At 44.7% G+C, this 17,500-nt stretch overlaps 1 protein-coding gene across 6 annotated transcripts in view; it reads left to right on the top strand.

Annotated features, from left to right (window-relative positions):
• tenm4 (teneurin transmembrane protein 4) overlaps positions 1-17,500 on the top strand; it is a gene marked incomplete at both ends in the record, with an annotated part of 418,773 nt that overhangs the window by 264,958 nt on the left and 136,315 nt on the right. For 5 of the 6 annotated variants that reach the window (XM_080731250.1, XM_080731249.1, XM_080731247.1 and 2 more), the window contains 4 exons: positions 2,251-2,518; positions 4,576-4,719; positions 9,419-9,668; positions 12,694-12,714. In XM_080731250.1, the coding sequence (XP_080587376.1) occupies positions 2,251-2,518; positions 4,576-4,719; positions 9,419-9,668; positions 12,694-12,714 (683 nt within the window). The remainder of the gene's footprint in view (positions 1-2,250; positions 2,519-4,575; positions 4,720-9,418; positions 9,669-12,693; positions 12,715-17,500) is intronic. The other variant, XM_080731248.1, reaches the window with a different exon arrangement.

Raw genomic sequence — 17,500 nt, 5'->3', positions numbered from 1 at the left:
ATTAAATCAATTATGAGAACCAGTCAGTGTAGTGTGTTAATGATTAAATCCTTCCATCTGATTCTCACCCTGAAGTGGCGGCTTAATTGTCCTTTAGCTAAAACTCTATAATAGCCATCATACCTGTGAGGCCTGGCTGTTTGGGTGAAGGCAGGAGCCTTCAAACGCACAATCAGGATTTATTGGAGCAGGTTTTTTTGGTCTGGGTCGTAAGTTTTGCACGGCAGCAGCCACCAGCCTGACCGTGTCAACGTAAATCGCGAGAAAGAAACTTAAGAAAACTCAAGTCATTAAGAGTGTCTTGAAATTCAGGGTCAACCAAGATGATTGATTTGTATTTTTTATTCACCACCATAAGCCCAGTGTACGTCTTCGACAAATAGTGAAAATAGACGATCTATTATCCCACTGAGCATCAATGTCTAATCAACGTTTAGAAATGAACGTTTTTTAGACGTCTAAGCTTAGACTAGAAGTTGATTAGACAACTAATAGACATCTAGAGACCGTCTATATGTTGCCGTATATAACGTCTAATTAACGTTTAGTCTAAGCTTAAACGTCTAAAAAAACTTTCATTTCTAGACGTTGATTAGACCGATTTTAGACAGGCGTCTAATAGCCGAACTATTGCTCGGGATAAGCTCACAATGATACAAGACGTTGTGAGCTTGTACAGTAGAGTAGACCGTCTATTTTCCACAATTTAGAAAGTCTACATTTCCCAATGCATGTATTTAATTTGGTCTGACCAGGAGCAGACCGGAAATAAAATGACCATAGGGGTGGTATCAAAAGCACAGAGCCAGCAAACTAAACCCTGGGTTCCAGGCACGTGCACACATAGACATGAAAGGGGGCTTGAGCCCCTGCCCTTTTACCTGTCTGTAAAAAGTGCCTTCTCCAGAAACATGAATGCAGTTTTTCTATGGTGAAATTAATGCAAATGCCCTCTTTCCATGCCATACCTGAAGGCAGCGTTCAAGAGAATTGCCTTGTCCAAACTCTCCTGAACTTGTATGCAGCATCTTATGTTGAAATAATTGCCCTCTCTGTGTAGAAATCCATGCCGTTACGCCACTTCTCCAGTATTGACTTGACCATGCTTAGTTCAGTGAGGCATCTAGCAGGCATCTAGGCATCTGGCACCGAAAATAGCCGACCTATCACAGCTGACCTATCACAGCCGACCTATCACAACGCATCATCAGCGCGACGCATTGTGAGCTTGGAGGTTTGCTATTTTCGATACTTTCACAAAAAGGCCATTTTTAAATTTCAGCCCCTGCCTCTCTAACATTCTCTGCACGTCCCTGCTGGGTTCACTTCAACCCACATCATTTACAGCTCTTTTTGACTGACTACAAGAACTGAGCTAACCATGCCTTGCTGTGAAACATATTTCACAGGTTCTGGATTTGTTTCCTTAAGCTATGACTCGGTTTCAGATAAGCTTCTCAGAACCTCATTTTGGCCCTGAGTTCTGGGGAATTAGTTATACTTTTAAAAAGTTCTTCTTCCAAAAATAGTGGAAGTAGAAGATCAGCATTTATTACATTTTTATTTTATTATTATTATTTTAATGACAATCCTCGCCCTCCAGGGCTGGTTCTGGTTATTTGGGAAAAAGATGAGACGTCACAGAACTTGTCAGGTTTTGGAGAGTTTCAGGTTATGGAAGGTTTCTGTCTTGACCACTATATCCCCAGCATGCCTATTCCAGAGGGAACATTTTGGTGTAGAGATTTAGGCGTAGACTGGGAAAACATGTGGTCCGAGTACAATGGTCTGTTTCTCTTATACTAGAGGTTTTAAAGGGATATTCACCCCCAAGTCTTTAAAAAAAAATTCGACTACCTTTTTTCACTTAGGAAAACAAAATAAAAACGAAATAAAAACTAAGCTATGATGACTAAAAATATGACTAAATATATATTGACAATTTTGTCGACAAATAAAAACCAGACTAAAATGTTAGGGAGGGACTAGTGGAGAAGAGATCCAGTAGAACTAAAAGACAAGCCATTTTGTATGTTTGGTTTTGCTCTGAAAATAGCAGATCTACATGCTCACAACGCGTCGCAGATCGTCTATTTTCAGCATGCAAGTGTAAAATCTGCCATTATGTCTACTAAACCTAAAACATTTCAGATGACTAAAATAAGAATAGTGAAACTGAATGGAAGGACAATGACTAAAACGACAATTTGCCGTCAAAATCAACACTGGGTTTTGTGTGTTCTCCTTCAGTCCCTTCAGGAGGAGGTATCCATCCCCGGCACGGCCATGAAGCTGAGCTACCTGAGCAGCCGGACCCCCGGCTACAAGTCCATCCTGCGGGTGACCCTCACCCACCCCACCATCCCCTTCAACCTCATGAAGGTGCACCTGATGGTGGCCGTGGAGGGCAGGCTGTTCCGGAAGTGGTTCCCGGCCGCGCCCAACCTCGCCTACGACTTCGTCTGGGACAAGGCCGACGTCTACAGCCAGAAGGTGTACGGCCTGACGGAAGCCTTCGGTAAGTGATTGATGAGTTGTTTATTTTATTTTATTGTTTCGCTTAACAATGTCACAGTCCCTTAGTTGGCGACATGTCTCGTTCTTTAATGGTTGTCGAGAAATAGGCCGTACGGGGGCACGGTGGCACAGTCGGTAGTGCTGTCGCCTCACAGCTAGAAGGTCCTGGGTTTGATTCCCACCGGGGGACGCTGTGGGCGCTGGGGGCGTGTTCTCTCCTCCGCATCATCAGTGCCCAAACCCTAGGTGGGGTTGGCAAAAAGGCCTTTCTGTGTGGAGTTTTCCTATAGGGTAGGTACCCTCACAAAAACCCGCAGTAATCCTGGTCTCTATACTGCCTCCCCCTGGCCAGCCGGGGCGCCTGATGAAGGGGAAAGGAACCGGTAGGAATAACGTGTTCCTTCCACATGCTACGTTCAACCGGGGGAAACTCCCTCCTTTCAGGTGAAAAGAAGCAACTTGGACTCCTCATGCATAGGAGGAAGCTTGAGGTCAGCCTGTTGCTCTCCCCAGGTTGGCAGGGAGGGAGTATAGCGCCCAGGATTACATTAGATAATTGACACTGGGTGAAAAATGAGTTGCAAAATCGTGGGATAAAAAAAATCTAAAAAGGAAGAGAAATAGTCCATGCGTTCGCTGAATCCTTGATTCCTGTTTGGTCGCCGCAACGCCTAGTCCAGTTTGATCCGACTTTAGGCGAGCCAGGCGAGTCACAGGGAAACCGAGGCAGCCAGGTTTGTACAGTAGTTGCTAGGGCAACAGAAGAAGCATGTTTAATAATCCTCTGTGCTCCGCTCACATTAAAAGCTTTGCTTATTTGTATTCGTGGCACTAAGTGGAGGCATCAACTAATTGTCTCCCACCCGGTGACAGTGCACAAACAGACAGGCACGCACGCACGCACGCACGCACGCACGCACGCACGCACGCACGCACGCACGCACGCACGCACACACACACACACACACACACACACACACACACACACACACACACAACATTAAGTTACAGTTTCAGCTTAGCCTTATAATGTTTTCAAGTTCCGTACAATTTATAAGAAGTTGTTAATTATTTGGGCCTAATAGATGTCTTGTGGGGAAAATGCGATACTTTGCTTAATTAAATAGCATAAAATGTAATAATATTGTCATGAAGTCGGGTGCAGTGCAGTCCATTTCTCACAGGCAATAATTGCTAAAGAAATTGTTAAAGTGCCACACCGGGAAAAACTGTCATTAGTGATGGTGCCTGGGATTGGGGACACATACGTGTTTACAATAATGCACGTAGTTTAATGGATCTGACGCGTTCACTTTTTCACTTATTTTGGTCATCAGTTCAACAACGTTAACAATACACTCCATGTTCAGCTAACAAGCTTGGTTCAAATACCACCGAAGTGTAAAAAGCAGCTCTCCAAAAATAAGGGTGCTCAGACTAGCTCAGATAAACATTTATTCAAAATGCTTCTGTTTTGCCTAGCCTTTCCACGTAGGCCTATACACTGGCAACGCATTTTCTCCAGTTTGTTATCTCACGACAAACAAAGAAAAACTTTCCAAAAAAAGAAAAATCACACCCGTGTGAACTGAGCGGTGGAGTCTGTGCGCGCGCGCGTGTGTGTGTGTGTGTGCGTGCGTGCGTGCGTGCGTGTGTGCGTGTGTGAGTGTGCCTTGACTGTTCTGGCCTGGCCTGAACAACAGCGCCCCTCCCTTAACATGTGTGGTCACAAAAGGTACTACACCACAGGCTTGAGGCTACATACAGACCCACCCACCCACATACATACATACATACATACATACATACATACATACAAACAAACATACATACCTACACACACGGCCACGCTATGGAGACGGTGTGACCACCGCTCAAAAACTGAAAACTGAAAACTGATTCAGAGAATGTGGGTGGATTAATGTATTTGTTTGATTGTTTGTTTTGCCAAGATATTTCCATATCTGTTTTTGCTACAGTATACCGAGATGTCATGAATTTCATTTCACGTGCAGGGCACTAGTAATGAAGTGGATGTTGTCTTTGTTTCGCCACCAGTGTCCGTGGGCTTCGAGTACGAGTCGTGTCCAGACCTCATCCTGTGGGAGAAGAGGACGGCCGTGCTGCAGGGGTACGAGACCACCGCCTCCAAGCTGGGAGGCTGGGCCCTCGATAAGCACCACGCCCTGAACATCCAGAGCGGTGAGTCTAGTCTCTCCCCAGATTTATCAAAGAGAACACCAGCACTCTCGGACAAGTCCATTTAAGGCACTTTTTATTTTAAGTTTAGTTGGTCAAGGTAAGCTGCAGAGCAGCAGAAACAAACGGACGCGTTTCGGCGTGAAGCCTTCTGTGTCACAGTGTCACATTTTATAATGTCCGTAGGAGCGACACCTTTCCTATGTCCGTGTAGCAACAACTCCCAACCCACTTAAGTCAAGTGCAAATTACAATAGATATTACATATTAGTCTAAAGAAATACATCAAAATTCATTATACACAGTCAGTCAAAAATACAAAGAATCTGAGTCAGTTCCAGTAGAGGGGTATAGATCGACAAGCTTAATAATTTCATTAGCCATTAATTAATCCCCAGATTTAGCCAGAGAAATAAAATGGCATCCTCATGAAAATGTTTGAGAACCACAGGTTTAGGGCAGTGGTTCTCTACCTGTGGGACCCAGGGGGGTCCTCAAATGATTTTGGGGGGTTTCCCCAGATGATGAATTTAATTTGGATTATTGTTTTCTCTCTCAACAGTAAACAAAACAACATAAAGTTTAAGTGTACTGAGGGTATCTGCACATTTCTAAAGTGACAATTTAAGGACTTTTTAATGCCTCTTAGTCTAAAATGACAAAATAAACATTGGCTAAATTGTCAAATATTAGAGGCAGAAATTGTGAAAATAGCAGATCTACATGCTCATAAAGCCTCGTGTTGCGAGGCGTTGTGAGCATGTAGATCTGCTATTTGCACAATATAACCGTGTTGTACAAAATGTCATGCCTCAACTCTTAGTGCTCGTCGGGGTGGGGGGGGGGCCCCAGTTAAAATATCATTATTTTGGGGGTTGCTGCCTGAAAAGGTTGAGAACCACTGGTTTAGGGCACGATCACACCAAAGTATGCCTGCCAGCTGATAAACTCTTTTAGTGGGCGAAACAAGCCCAAGGTGGCTTATAACAAGCGGACATGATTCCTTGCATCTGTCCATTCATGGACAATACGTAAGAAGCACGGTTTGATCTAAGCAGCTCAGTGGCCTTGTGGTTAAGAGTGTTTGCCCTGAGACTGGCAGATATAACTACTATAACAAGGTGCTCAATGCCTGCTGCTTGGCACTCTGTCTGCATCAAGATTGAGGGTATGTTCTGCAACGTACTGGCGTCAATGGCAGGCCTGAAATTCCATCATTTTTAAGGGCAAGGCCACTTGGCCTTTGGTGTTGTCCATTTTTTTAGGGCAAAAAGACCAAATGCCATCAAATAAAATAAAACAAGATTTTAGTAATGAATTGAAGGGTTAAGGATGATTTCAAATGAAATATCTGAGATCTGCAGTGACATGAATGATGGTATTTACAATCTGATCCATGCTCAGCCCTGCACCGATCAAAGTCACTGGATTGGTTTAAAGATGGGGACTCAGGGGAGTTAAGAATTCAGAAAACAATATACACCGGTGTCTACATGACAAGAAAGAGACACTGGTGTCTACATGACAAGAAAGAGACACTGGTGTCTACATGACTAGAGTCACTGGTGTCTACATATCTACTAGAAATAGACAGAGGAGAAAGTGGTGCAGTCAGCTGGGGCATTAAGGCCACTGTGACCTTTTCTTTGAGGGGCACAAGGCCAAACTGAGCGGCACAAGGCCAAACTGAGGGGCAACGACGGACATGGCCTTTGTGGCCTCCCTGAACTTCCTGCCCTGGTCATGGGTGTATACTTGTGTACTTACCCTCAATAGGTGGGAGGTGGACACAGAAAGCGAACAAACCTGCAGTCATTAAAACAGCATTACTGACAAAACAATATTGTAAGAATAGCGATGGAGAGAGAGAGAGAGAGAGAGAGAGAGAGAGAGAGAGAGAGAGAGAGAGAGAGAGAGAGAGAGAGAGAGAGCTCTCTGTCTCGAGACAGATAGAGAGAGAGAGAGACAGACAGAGAGAGAGACAGAGAGACATAGAGAGAGAGATAGCAGCATCACTGGAGCAGATGTCTTTAGTATTCCGGTGTCCAGTGAATTTGCTCCACAGTACAGACAAATTCTATTGCCAATGCCCTGAGGTGCTGTGGGGCTTTTCAGTGTATTATTTAATACTTTTCTCTGGCCCCCAGCATCTTGGCACTTTTTTCCCCCAGTATGTGGCGATGTCATCTTGTCTCAGATAGCTCTTACTTTTTTGTTATTGCCACTGTCCCTTTTTCTGGCTGAAGTGAGGTGTGGGGGGTGGGGTGGGAGGAGGGTCAATGTTCTTATTCCCAGTGAATTACTCCTGAAAGTGGAAGGGCAGAATTGAAAAGAAAAGAAAAAAGAAAGACGTTGGAGCGATCCTGCTGTCAGGAGAAGCGATCTCCCTGGGACGTCGCTGGGTGTCAGGCGGTGTGGGACTCATCAGAGGAAATGAGCCATACTTACTCGAGGAGCGTACAGGAAGGCGGAGGTTCGATCCGTCACGCTGTGGCCGCGGGGCGAGCCGGAGCGCGCTGTCCGGAGAAGGAGCCTGAAGGGGCTGTTTTCATTTCCCCCCTCCGTGCTCCCCTCTCGATCCTTCTCCTCACTGCCTCCTGCTGACAACCCCCATTCCCTTCATGTCTATAGCACCCCTGTAGTGTGGCCCACTCCCGCCCGCCTGCCTGCACATATTCTCTGCATCTTTATAGGTGGAGAGTTAAATCGAAGCGCACATCGAAAACTGCAAGTTTGCTTCCGATGTTGTCTTAAATGTTTAGATTTCTTTTTTTTTTACCGGGCTAGTCAACCTCAGTGGTGGAAAAGGTACTCACATGTTTTACTGAAGTAAAAGTAGCAATACTGCAATGTAGAAACTGTTACAAGTAAAAGCCAGGAATTCAATATTGTGTAAAAGGACCAAAATATTGGTGTCTCGAAATATACTTACTGTCAAGTACCAAAAGTAGAATGTACTCCTTTTTCATTTCATTTCTCCCCTTTCAATTTTTCAAATGTATATATCTATTGTACAATGTTTGTAGCCTCTCAGATGTAGTGGAGTAGAAGTACAAGTACTGAACATTGGAAATACTCCGGTAAAGTAAAACATACCAACAAAATGTTCTTAAAGAGGTGGTGCCATGATCCCCCCCCCCCCCCCCTCTAAACATGATTATCAGGTATTATGATTATACTAGGAGGAAGATTTTTTCCAAAAAAGTATACAGAAAGAGTTAAAATTGGGTTTTTATGTGGCCACACCCCCAGTTCATTAAGTATGCATGGATGTCATGGTGGGTGGTAACCCAGCTGAAGTTAGCCACACCCCACAGTGTTGGGTGAATGGTAATTAGGGGAGGAGTTGATTCTGTGATGTAAAAGTATCTGTGTTTTTTAACTGACACTTTTGACCACAAGGTGGCAGCCTCCAAGAGAAAACAAACAAATACCAAGAGAATACATAATTCCTCTTAAAAACCACAACAGGGGGTCCAATGATGTACTTTCAACCTCCTAGACACATGAAAAACAGAAAAAGTACAAAACTATGGCACCACCTCGTTAAGTACAGTACTTGATTAAATGTACTTAGTTACTTTGCACAGCTGTTACTATTAATTACTGTTAATGTTTGGTAGTGAGAACGTCACTACGCATCATTCCAGTAGGCCAGGAGACGCGTCACGTCAAGCCATGCTGACGTCACGTCGGGTGAATCTGTTCCAATAACTCGTCACTGTTACAGTATTACCTCACAGGGAGAATATGTTGTTTGTTTGATCCGTCTTCCACCAGGTCAATCTGGTTTGACAGAAGGTTTTTCTTTCGGAGCCCTCCTTGATTGAATCCCCGTCCGTCCGTCCATCCGTCCGTCCGTCTGTCTGTCTGTCTGTCTGTCTGTCGGTGTGCTGCCGTGCCTTCAGAAGTGCTTGTGTGTGTAGATAGATGAAATCATGTTGAGTTGCTTCAGAGCAGCCAGGTCAACAAGCCGGCGTCAGACGAGGCTGCCAGTGGATGTGCAGATGCTGCATTTCAAATACGATCATATTGATTTTGGCTGAAGGAGCGTCTTTCAAGATTTATGATGTTTTGATGTTTATCCAAGGGCTGCTTGGCAGAATAATATTTGGCAAATAATATTAGTGGACCCCTAGCAACCCTTGGAATATCACCGGTGTGGGGGTGTGCGTATGTGTGTGTGTGAGAGTGAATCATGACAGATGAACTGAATCATGGTAGATTATGTGCACTGTTTTTAGTTAGACTATGACATACTTTTATTTATTTTTATTTATTCTATTTGCCTTTTAAAGAGTATAGTAGGATGTATGTAGTCTATGCGTGATTTATTTTTTCTCTGTCTTTTTAAAAATGCTGACCCTGGGAAGAATTCCTATGCACTCAAGCAAAATGGCAAACAAAGTCTATTCTATTCTATTCTAGGAAGTGGCTTATTGTCAGTGACAGCCGGTAACACGCGTTATTCTATTCTATTCTTTTTTTATAAAGATACGTTTTGGGGCTTTTATGCCTTTATTGAAAGGACAGTAGACTGACAGGAAATGGGGAGAGAGATGGGGAGTGACACTCAGTAAAGGTAGTCGGCATCGGGAATCCAACCAGCGACACGCTGTCAGGCTACACTGAGCTTACGTGGTATGTGGCTGGACCAAAAACGTATATTCTATATTAATCCTCTCCCTCTCTCTCTCTGAAGGCATCCTCCACATGGGGAACGGCGAGAACGCCTTCATCTCCCAGCAGCCTCCCATCATCGGCAGTGTGATGGGCAACGGCCGGCGCCGCAGCATCTCCTGCCCCAGCTGCAACGGCCTGGCCGACGGCAACAAGCTGCTGGCGCCCGTGGCGCTGGCGTGCGGCCCCGACGGCAGCCTGTACGTGGGGGACTTCAACTACGTCCGCAGGATCTTCCTCAACGGGAACGTCACCAGCGTCCTGGAGCTACGGTAAGCCCAGCCAGCTAGCCAGCCAGGTAGCTAGCCAGATAGCCAGCCAGCTAGCCAGACAGCCAGCCAGATAACCAGACAGCCAGCCAGCTTGCCAGCCAGCCAGGTAGCTAGCCAGCTTGCCAGCCAGCCAGGTAGCTAGCCAGATAGCCAGCCAGCTAGCCAGCCAGCCAGCCAGCCAGCCAGCCAGCCAGCCAGCGAGCCAGCTAGCCAGCCAGCTAGCAGCCAGCCAGTCAGTCAGTAAGTAAGTAAGTTAGTCAGTTAGCCAGCCATCGAACCGCCGCCAAGCCAATTAGCTCTATGCGCAGCAGCCATATTAGGAAGAAATTGGGCAGATTCCTTACTTCCTTCACAGGTCTTAACAATGATACTAATGAAGGCTCTGTTCCATTCTGGTCATACAGAGTCAGGGTGCTGATATTGTGCATGTTGGCTCACTGTAAACACTGCTACACCAGTGGGTCTCAAAGTGTTTCCAAATGTAACTCTGAGAATGTACAAATGGACCCAAATGGACCCAGGTACGGGTCCATTTGGTTCCATTTGCACACTCTCGGAGTCATGGTGGTCCTTGAAATCAACACCTTTGAGAACCACTACTACACGCTAAATGGAACAGAGCCTTCATTAGATCTCAAATAATCCTGATTATCTCAATTAATTGTGACAATCTAATTGCGAACGTGCGATTATGTAAACGCCTGTGACAGGCCCACGGGTTTGTTTTTACGAGCGCTGGCAGGTCGTAAAGCAACGGAGAGGCCCGTTGAGACGGACCGACAGACACGGGGAAGAAAGGCCCCCGTTGGTCCAGGATTGATGACCTCTCTCTCTCTCTCTCTCTCTCTCTCTCTCTCACACACACACACACACACACACACACACACACCTGCATCAGCTGCACAGAGCCTGGCCTTGATAGGGCTGTGGGGGGAGGGGGGGGGGGTCCTGAGAATTTAACCCGTTCAGAACGGCTACACGTTATTGTGTAACATTATTTTATGCTTTAACTATTGAAAAACAGCAGATATACAAGCTCACAGTGCCGCGCTGCGAGCTTGTAGATCTGCTATTTTTGAAAAATCGTGAAAATTAGAATTTTTGACCCGATTCTATAAGTGTCTTTTGAATCCTTCTAAGAGTTTTTGACAAAAACCCTATGTTTCTATGTCAGCAATCTGGCCAGCCATCGTCAAAGAAAAGGTCCTTTTCACTTAAAGGGGGCCTGTCACCTAAAGGGTTACTGTCACTTTAAGAATCATCTTAAAAAAACAAGTTAATATTTTTATGATGTCATTGTGGGGATGCGCAATGATGATAAGCCAATCAAATTAATTGTCTGTATAGCCTGACTGTACTGGTCAGCTGTTGTTGGGGGGCGAGGGGCAGATTACACTGTGACATGAGCTTCAGACTGTTTCAGACCGTTTTCAGAGAAGCTCATGTCAGAGTGTAATCTGCCCCTCAACCCCTTTAGGTGACAGTACCCCTTTAACTGCAGCTCAGTTAGTCTGTTCTTGAGAGACTACTATGGCAGTGGTTCTCAAAACCTTTTCATGTGAGGGACCCCCAAAATGATATTTATTTGGCCACGGACCCGCATCTCAAAATATTTAGTTCCAGGGACCACCCAGAAGCAAGATTTGAGTTACAAACGTTCGCTTTGAAAATACATAATATTCAAAGATTTGCACACATTTTCACAACTTTTTTCCAAAAATAGCAGATCTACAAGCTCGCAGCGCGGCACTCGGTGCCGCGCTGTGAGCTTGTATATCTGCTATTTTTCAATAGTTAAAGCATAAAATAATGATACACAATATGTGTACCCGTTCTAAATGGGTTAATTGGATCTCTGAACAGCAACCAACCACTCTGGAGAAAGATTAATTTCTTTAGTCAGTGTCATTTTGAAGGAGTGGAGTCAGTGTGGGATTCTTTGTCATGACTTTTAATTACTCTCCTCTTCATACTCCATCTCACCCCACTAGCGCTCCTGTCTCCAGTGTTGCCAGGTTTTTAGCGAGAGAAAATATAGTGAGAGACACGCGAGCACTTGAAGCCTTTAAAGGAGTAGTTCACCCCCATTTTCTCTATTGATTACTCATGCCATGGAGACTTGAGTTCAATAATATTTTAAAAAAAGTGTATTTGAGTAAATGTATCCCCATTTATTCAGGATGTACCCCCATCCGGAATTAATGGGGGTATGTTTTTTGTAATCAAAATGTTGTCTTAGGAATGCGACAAAAAACTAAAAATATTATTGAACTCATGTCTCCATGGCATGAGTAATCAATAGCAAAAATGTAATTTTGGGGGTGAACTACGCCTTTAAACATCTGCTTTTTTAAACTAGCGGATCCAAAAGCTCACAACTGTGAGCTTGTAGATCTGCTATTAAAAAAAGGTATTTTAAAAATCATAAATCTGACACAAAATGTTTTCAGAAAGGGATAATTACTGTACATATTAATTTGGGGGTCCTTGACATGAAAATGTTTGGGAAGCCAGCTCAAAATAAGCAGAGTTGTCTAGCTCAGTGGTTCTCAACCTGTGGGTCGGGACCCCCAGGGGGGTCCCCAAATTATTTTGGGGGGTCCCCAGATGATTAGCTTAATGTGCAACTGCAACCTTGTTTTCTCACTCAACAGTAAACAAACCACCATAAGGTTTAAGTGTATATAGACGGTATATGGTCAAATATTAGTCAGAAATTGTGAAAATAGCCGATGTACATGCTATGAGCATGTAGATCAGCTATGTTCGCAATAGAACCGTGTTATACAAAATGTAATGCCTCAACTCTTAGTGCTCGTCAGGGTGTGGGGGGGGGGGGGGTCCCAGTTAAAATATGATTAGTCGCGGCCTGAAATGGTTGAGAACCACTGCTCTAGTTGACAGGTCCATAGATGCTAGGTTTTGATGTACACTATAGTAGTCTTAACATAGTTTCTTTGAGGCACTACACTAACCCTTCCTTCCTTTTCTCTCCCATCTCATGCCATCTGGTTTACTCTGACAGAAATAAAGACTTCAGGCATAGGTAAGCCTATGTTAAGTGTGCATTGCAGTGAATAAAAGGTGCATTTGGCTTATTGTTTTGTATCAGAGTCCCCTCTCTGTGTGGTGAAAATGGCTTCTCAGACCAGGTCATGCCTGCACCTGGATGTCGTCTTGTCGTCTGCTTATTCTGTGTTGTGTCTTTTAAGTTCCATGTCTGCTGCTTCCCTTGCTGAAAAAACTATAGCGTCCACCAGTGTTGTGCCTGAACGCGTTCAAAGAACGACCGTTCACTAACTCGTTCATATTTTGGAACGTTCATTATCTAAGCTTGATGAACGCTATTGATGAACGCGTTCATTCTGATGTCCGTGAACGGCACTCGTCGGCTTGTTCATTTTGGGGAACCATGCATGAACTTTAGTTCAAAATGTGGAATTATGAACTATGAAATCAACTAGTTCATTTCCGAAGTTGTGAACATGAATTTGAACTGTCATGTAGAAAGTGAACTTTCCCCAACACTGACATCCACACACTGGTTGTTCTCACACTTTTTTTCCCCCATTAATATCGCTGCTCAACGTTCAGATCACTCCATCTTCATTCCTGTGTGATCACAGGGTTATCTGAACCAGTGTGATTGTGTGACTGTTGATCTGCTGTTTGTCCATCAGCACCTGGACTTTGATTGTGATATGCATGCATCTATTCTCTGCTGGTTGTTCTAGGCTGAGTTATACTTACAGAAAATAACTGATCTACAAGCTCTAGTGCATTTTGAGCTTGTGGAACTGCTATTTTGGGGGCGTGTGACACAGCACAAGCAAGTATAAATCAAGCATTACAGTACATACTGTACTTCAGGCTTTGCATATAATTCCCAAGCTTCAGCTGTTTCTTGATTCATTGCACTATTTATTGTGTGTGTGATTAGTGCTTCATTGAATTTTAACACTTTTTTTGACAATACAAACGGACCAATGAATACACAGGACAACATGCCGTATACATTACATATCGTCGTTGTCGGGTGGAAACATTGTATCTCCAAAACCGTTCATTTTGTATTTATCATTTTAAAAATGATTTAAACTAGTGAAAACAGCCAATCTACAAGCACACAACGCCTCGCGGTGCGAGGCGTTGTGTGCTTGTAGATCTGCTGTTTTCACTACTTTTGTGCGACTGCCTTCTATGATGAAGCAGGGCTTTACTTTGCGAAAAACTTACAAATGTGAAACTTGGAGATACAAGGTTTCTGCCCGACAGTGACAATATACAACCCAGTGCAAGACTAGGAAAACCCTGTGAACCAAAACCTGACACAACAGTACAAAAATATAAATGAAAAAAAACAAAAAAAAACAAAAAAAAAACACTATACCGATGATATTCATGAGCTTACATATTTGCAGAAATGTGAAAACATAAATGATGGGCTTGGCCATTTTGATACAAAAAAAATCTTGATTTAGCCAACACTGAATATTTAATCATTTCATACACAAACTTATTGGCATGCTTTTGGAGAAGCTGACAATTATCTCTGCGACTTGTATATCTCAAACCTGTTTTGGTTACGTATTATATAATACATTAACTATTGATATAAATGTCATAACAGTTGTCTTGGAAGAGTCTAGACTTGTCTTCCGGGTTAACGCAGGCCGTCCTCAGGCGAACGCCGCCAAATGAGTTTATGCAGCGCTAGAAAGTTCCCGCTCTTATCTGCTCCTCACAATGACACGCCGTGTAATTGCTCTTTGCGTGTGTTTAAACCCAGAGGTAAACGCAAACATTATTATTCTGAGAACTAGCAGCCGTGTCTTCCAAAAGACACGGCGGGTTTTGACTGTCTTATCGTCGCCATGGAGAAAGAAAACTTGTATTTCCCTTATTTAAACATTTTTTTTCTTTGTAAATGAATGCCCTGCTACTTTTGCATGACATTTGTGTACAAGTGTCATGCAAAGGTAGCCTCCATCCACGGGAGCGTGTCGATATTGCGACATAGCATCTGTTCAACGGTCCATTCTTTCGATGCGGGTGAATGTTAACCTGGTGAAAAGCTAACCTGCCAACCAAGCCCCCAGAACCTTGGGTGAGCTCTGAAGCGCCATAGACATGGTGGCCGTTTTGAGGTACTGCAGTTGGGGCCAGAAACATGAACGCGCATCTAGGCTTCTTTGTATTGACGCGCGTTCATACCGGAAGTGCTCGTTCATGAATTGGAGCTCCAGCGCGTCCATGAACACAAACTATGACGCAAAACGCGTCACATAGGCCCCACTACATCACGGTTTTACTACCCGGAAGAAGGGTTCGAGTAGCATCCGTGTGTAGGTGACTTTTCAGGGCAATTTTGAAGGAAGCTATAGGGAGTTGCCCTCCTTCAGGGCCTGCAGTAGGGCGTTCCACATGTTAGTGGTATAGCAGGAGAACGAACTAGAGCCTTTTTTAGAGTCAAAGCTGGGTTGAACGTGATTAGTGGAGCTGCCTCTGGTGTTGTCATGGTGGACATCCTTGACATTTAGGAAGTATTTCACCGTCATTCTCACTCTTACTCACTACCTCCATCTAATAGCCATACACTGATCTACATGTGTGCACACACACACTCACACGTTTGCATTTCTAGTGAGGACATCAACATTTTAGTACGAAGATACTATGAATGCCATTTTCAAGCGTAACCCTTAAGCTGAAAATACTAGCGGATCTACAAGCTCACAACGTGCCACGCCGCGACGCGATGTGAGATTGTAGATCCGCTTTTTTCAGAGCTTGACACTTGGCTCGCGACTAAATATAAATCAGCCACTCTAATATTTAATCCTAATCCTACAGTATGTATCAAGTAAAAAAAACATTTCTCTTCTACTTCTCAAATTCTGCTATACTGGTGAGGACATGTGGCTCTCACAAGAATAGTGATGCAAGTAAACACACGCATGCATGCACACCCACTGTGCCCTGCCTTCCAACGCAGGACCAAAGCCCTCTAGCCTCTCTCTCGGCACTCGACAGGCATTTGCATATTAAAAAGGAGATTTTCTCCTATGAGAACACAGTGTGCGTCTGCGTATGGAAGCGAAGCGTGCGGCCGCCTCTCATTGGTATGTGAGCCGGCGACGGGGGGAGACGGGGGTGGGGGGGGATGATGATGATCTCACTGCAATGTGCTCCGGCCCCCCGCTAAGGATGTCCCCCCCCCCCCCCCCCCTTCTCCGTCGGTGTGCCAGCATGTGGCGAAATCCAATTATCTTCCACAAACTAGATGTTGTCAGTGAATATAGATGGGAGTCTACGGCCACGGCTCAAGGTCAGCGAATAGCGCCTTCGCAGGCTGCATGCAGGGATGGGACGATAAGCGATATTATCGCTTATCGTGATAAAAAACACTCATGATAATCGCATCGTGGAGATTACATTTATCGTGATATCGTCCTCCGTCACTGGGATCAATTCACATTTCATTTGCCAAGCTGCATATTATCCGGTACCATTTAAAATCTCTATTGGTAAAACATATTTATAATATACCTACTTGATACAGTCTTTTTTTTCACTCTCTACCAAATCTCTTGGCCAAAAAATTGCTGATCTGCTATTTTTTGGCAAATGTTCCCACCCCAAGATAATGGATTTTGATTATCGTGATAATATCATAAATCACGATTTATTTTGTCACAATAATCGTGATATGTAATTTTCATATGGTCCCATCCCTAGCTGCTTGCAGGGGGGGAACGGAGAACAGAACAGCATTGTTCTAGGCGTGGGGGTACGGGTCGGATCCGTGAGCTGAGGCTTTTGCTCCCGTGATCTACACATTTTTTTCTCCGTATGAATCTGTGACACGCTAGGTGCCAGCACGCTGTCGCTAGCGTGTGATCAGTGGGATTGGTCAGGCTGTGTGACACCGCCATCGCCCGCGGCTGCATGGCCCTGTCATCGCCTGAATTCACTGAAGGTCAATTGTCATTCAAAAATTTGTATTCGCCGGAGTTGACAGTGGTCACTGGTCCTGCTCCCCCGCAGTCTTATGAAAATAGGAGCTTTAGCATTGCCACCTCTGCCCGTCCCTCCTACCACACACAAACATACACACACAGCAACAGAAGAAAGCCCCAAGGTTATATCTGCGATTCTGTCTTAATCCGCTTTGAATGATGCCCTGCTGACAGTCTGCCCTGTAATGGTCATCAGGTCTGGCAGCCGCTGTGCTGCGTTGTGCCCCGGTCATCCTCTGTGAGGATGACACTAACTGCCTAACTACCACACTGCCCCGGTCATCCTCTGTGAGGTGACACTAACTACCTAACTACCCCGGTGATCCTCTGTGAGGTCACTGAGGTGACACTAACTAGTCCCGGTCAGGGTACTCCCTTGCCTTTGAACTATCACACTTGAGCAGCTGATGTGAGTGTCAACTCAAGTGACGTTCTGCCTGCGTTTAGGTCTGTCCCATTGGTTAGTGTGTGTCTCTACCGGGTGAGAGTACAGCAGTGCTGAACCTAGCTCTGGTCCATAGTGTTAGTGGAGTTCGCCCTCACGCTATGTTTGTCTACCTCCACACCTCCTTGGCAAACTGTTTAGCTACCAAATGGCTAATTATTCAGTTGTTGAGCTACAGTAGAGCTCTCTTTCATTTGATTTGCATTAGGCCTACAATGACGTGTTGGGTATGCTAATTAGTCGGGCAGAGCCACTGGTAAAAGTGGCTCTGTTGGATGCGTGACTTTGAGGACATTAGCTGGTGGGCCAGTCAAAATAGTGTCGCAGGCCGGAAGTGGCCCGCAGGCCGGATTTTGAGAATTCGAGAG

This window comes from Nannobrachium achirus, assembly GCF_963921795.1.
Source record: "Nannobrachium achirus genome assembly, chromosome: 8".
NCBI classification, from domain to species: domain Eukaryota; kingdom Metazoa; phylum Chordata; class Actinopteri; order Myctophiformes; family Myctophidae; genus Nannobrachium; species Nannobrachium achirus.
Note: the sequence above shows the minus strand (reverse complement) of the source record. Positions and strands in the feature narration are given on the sequence as shown.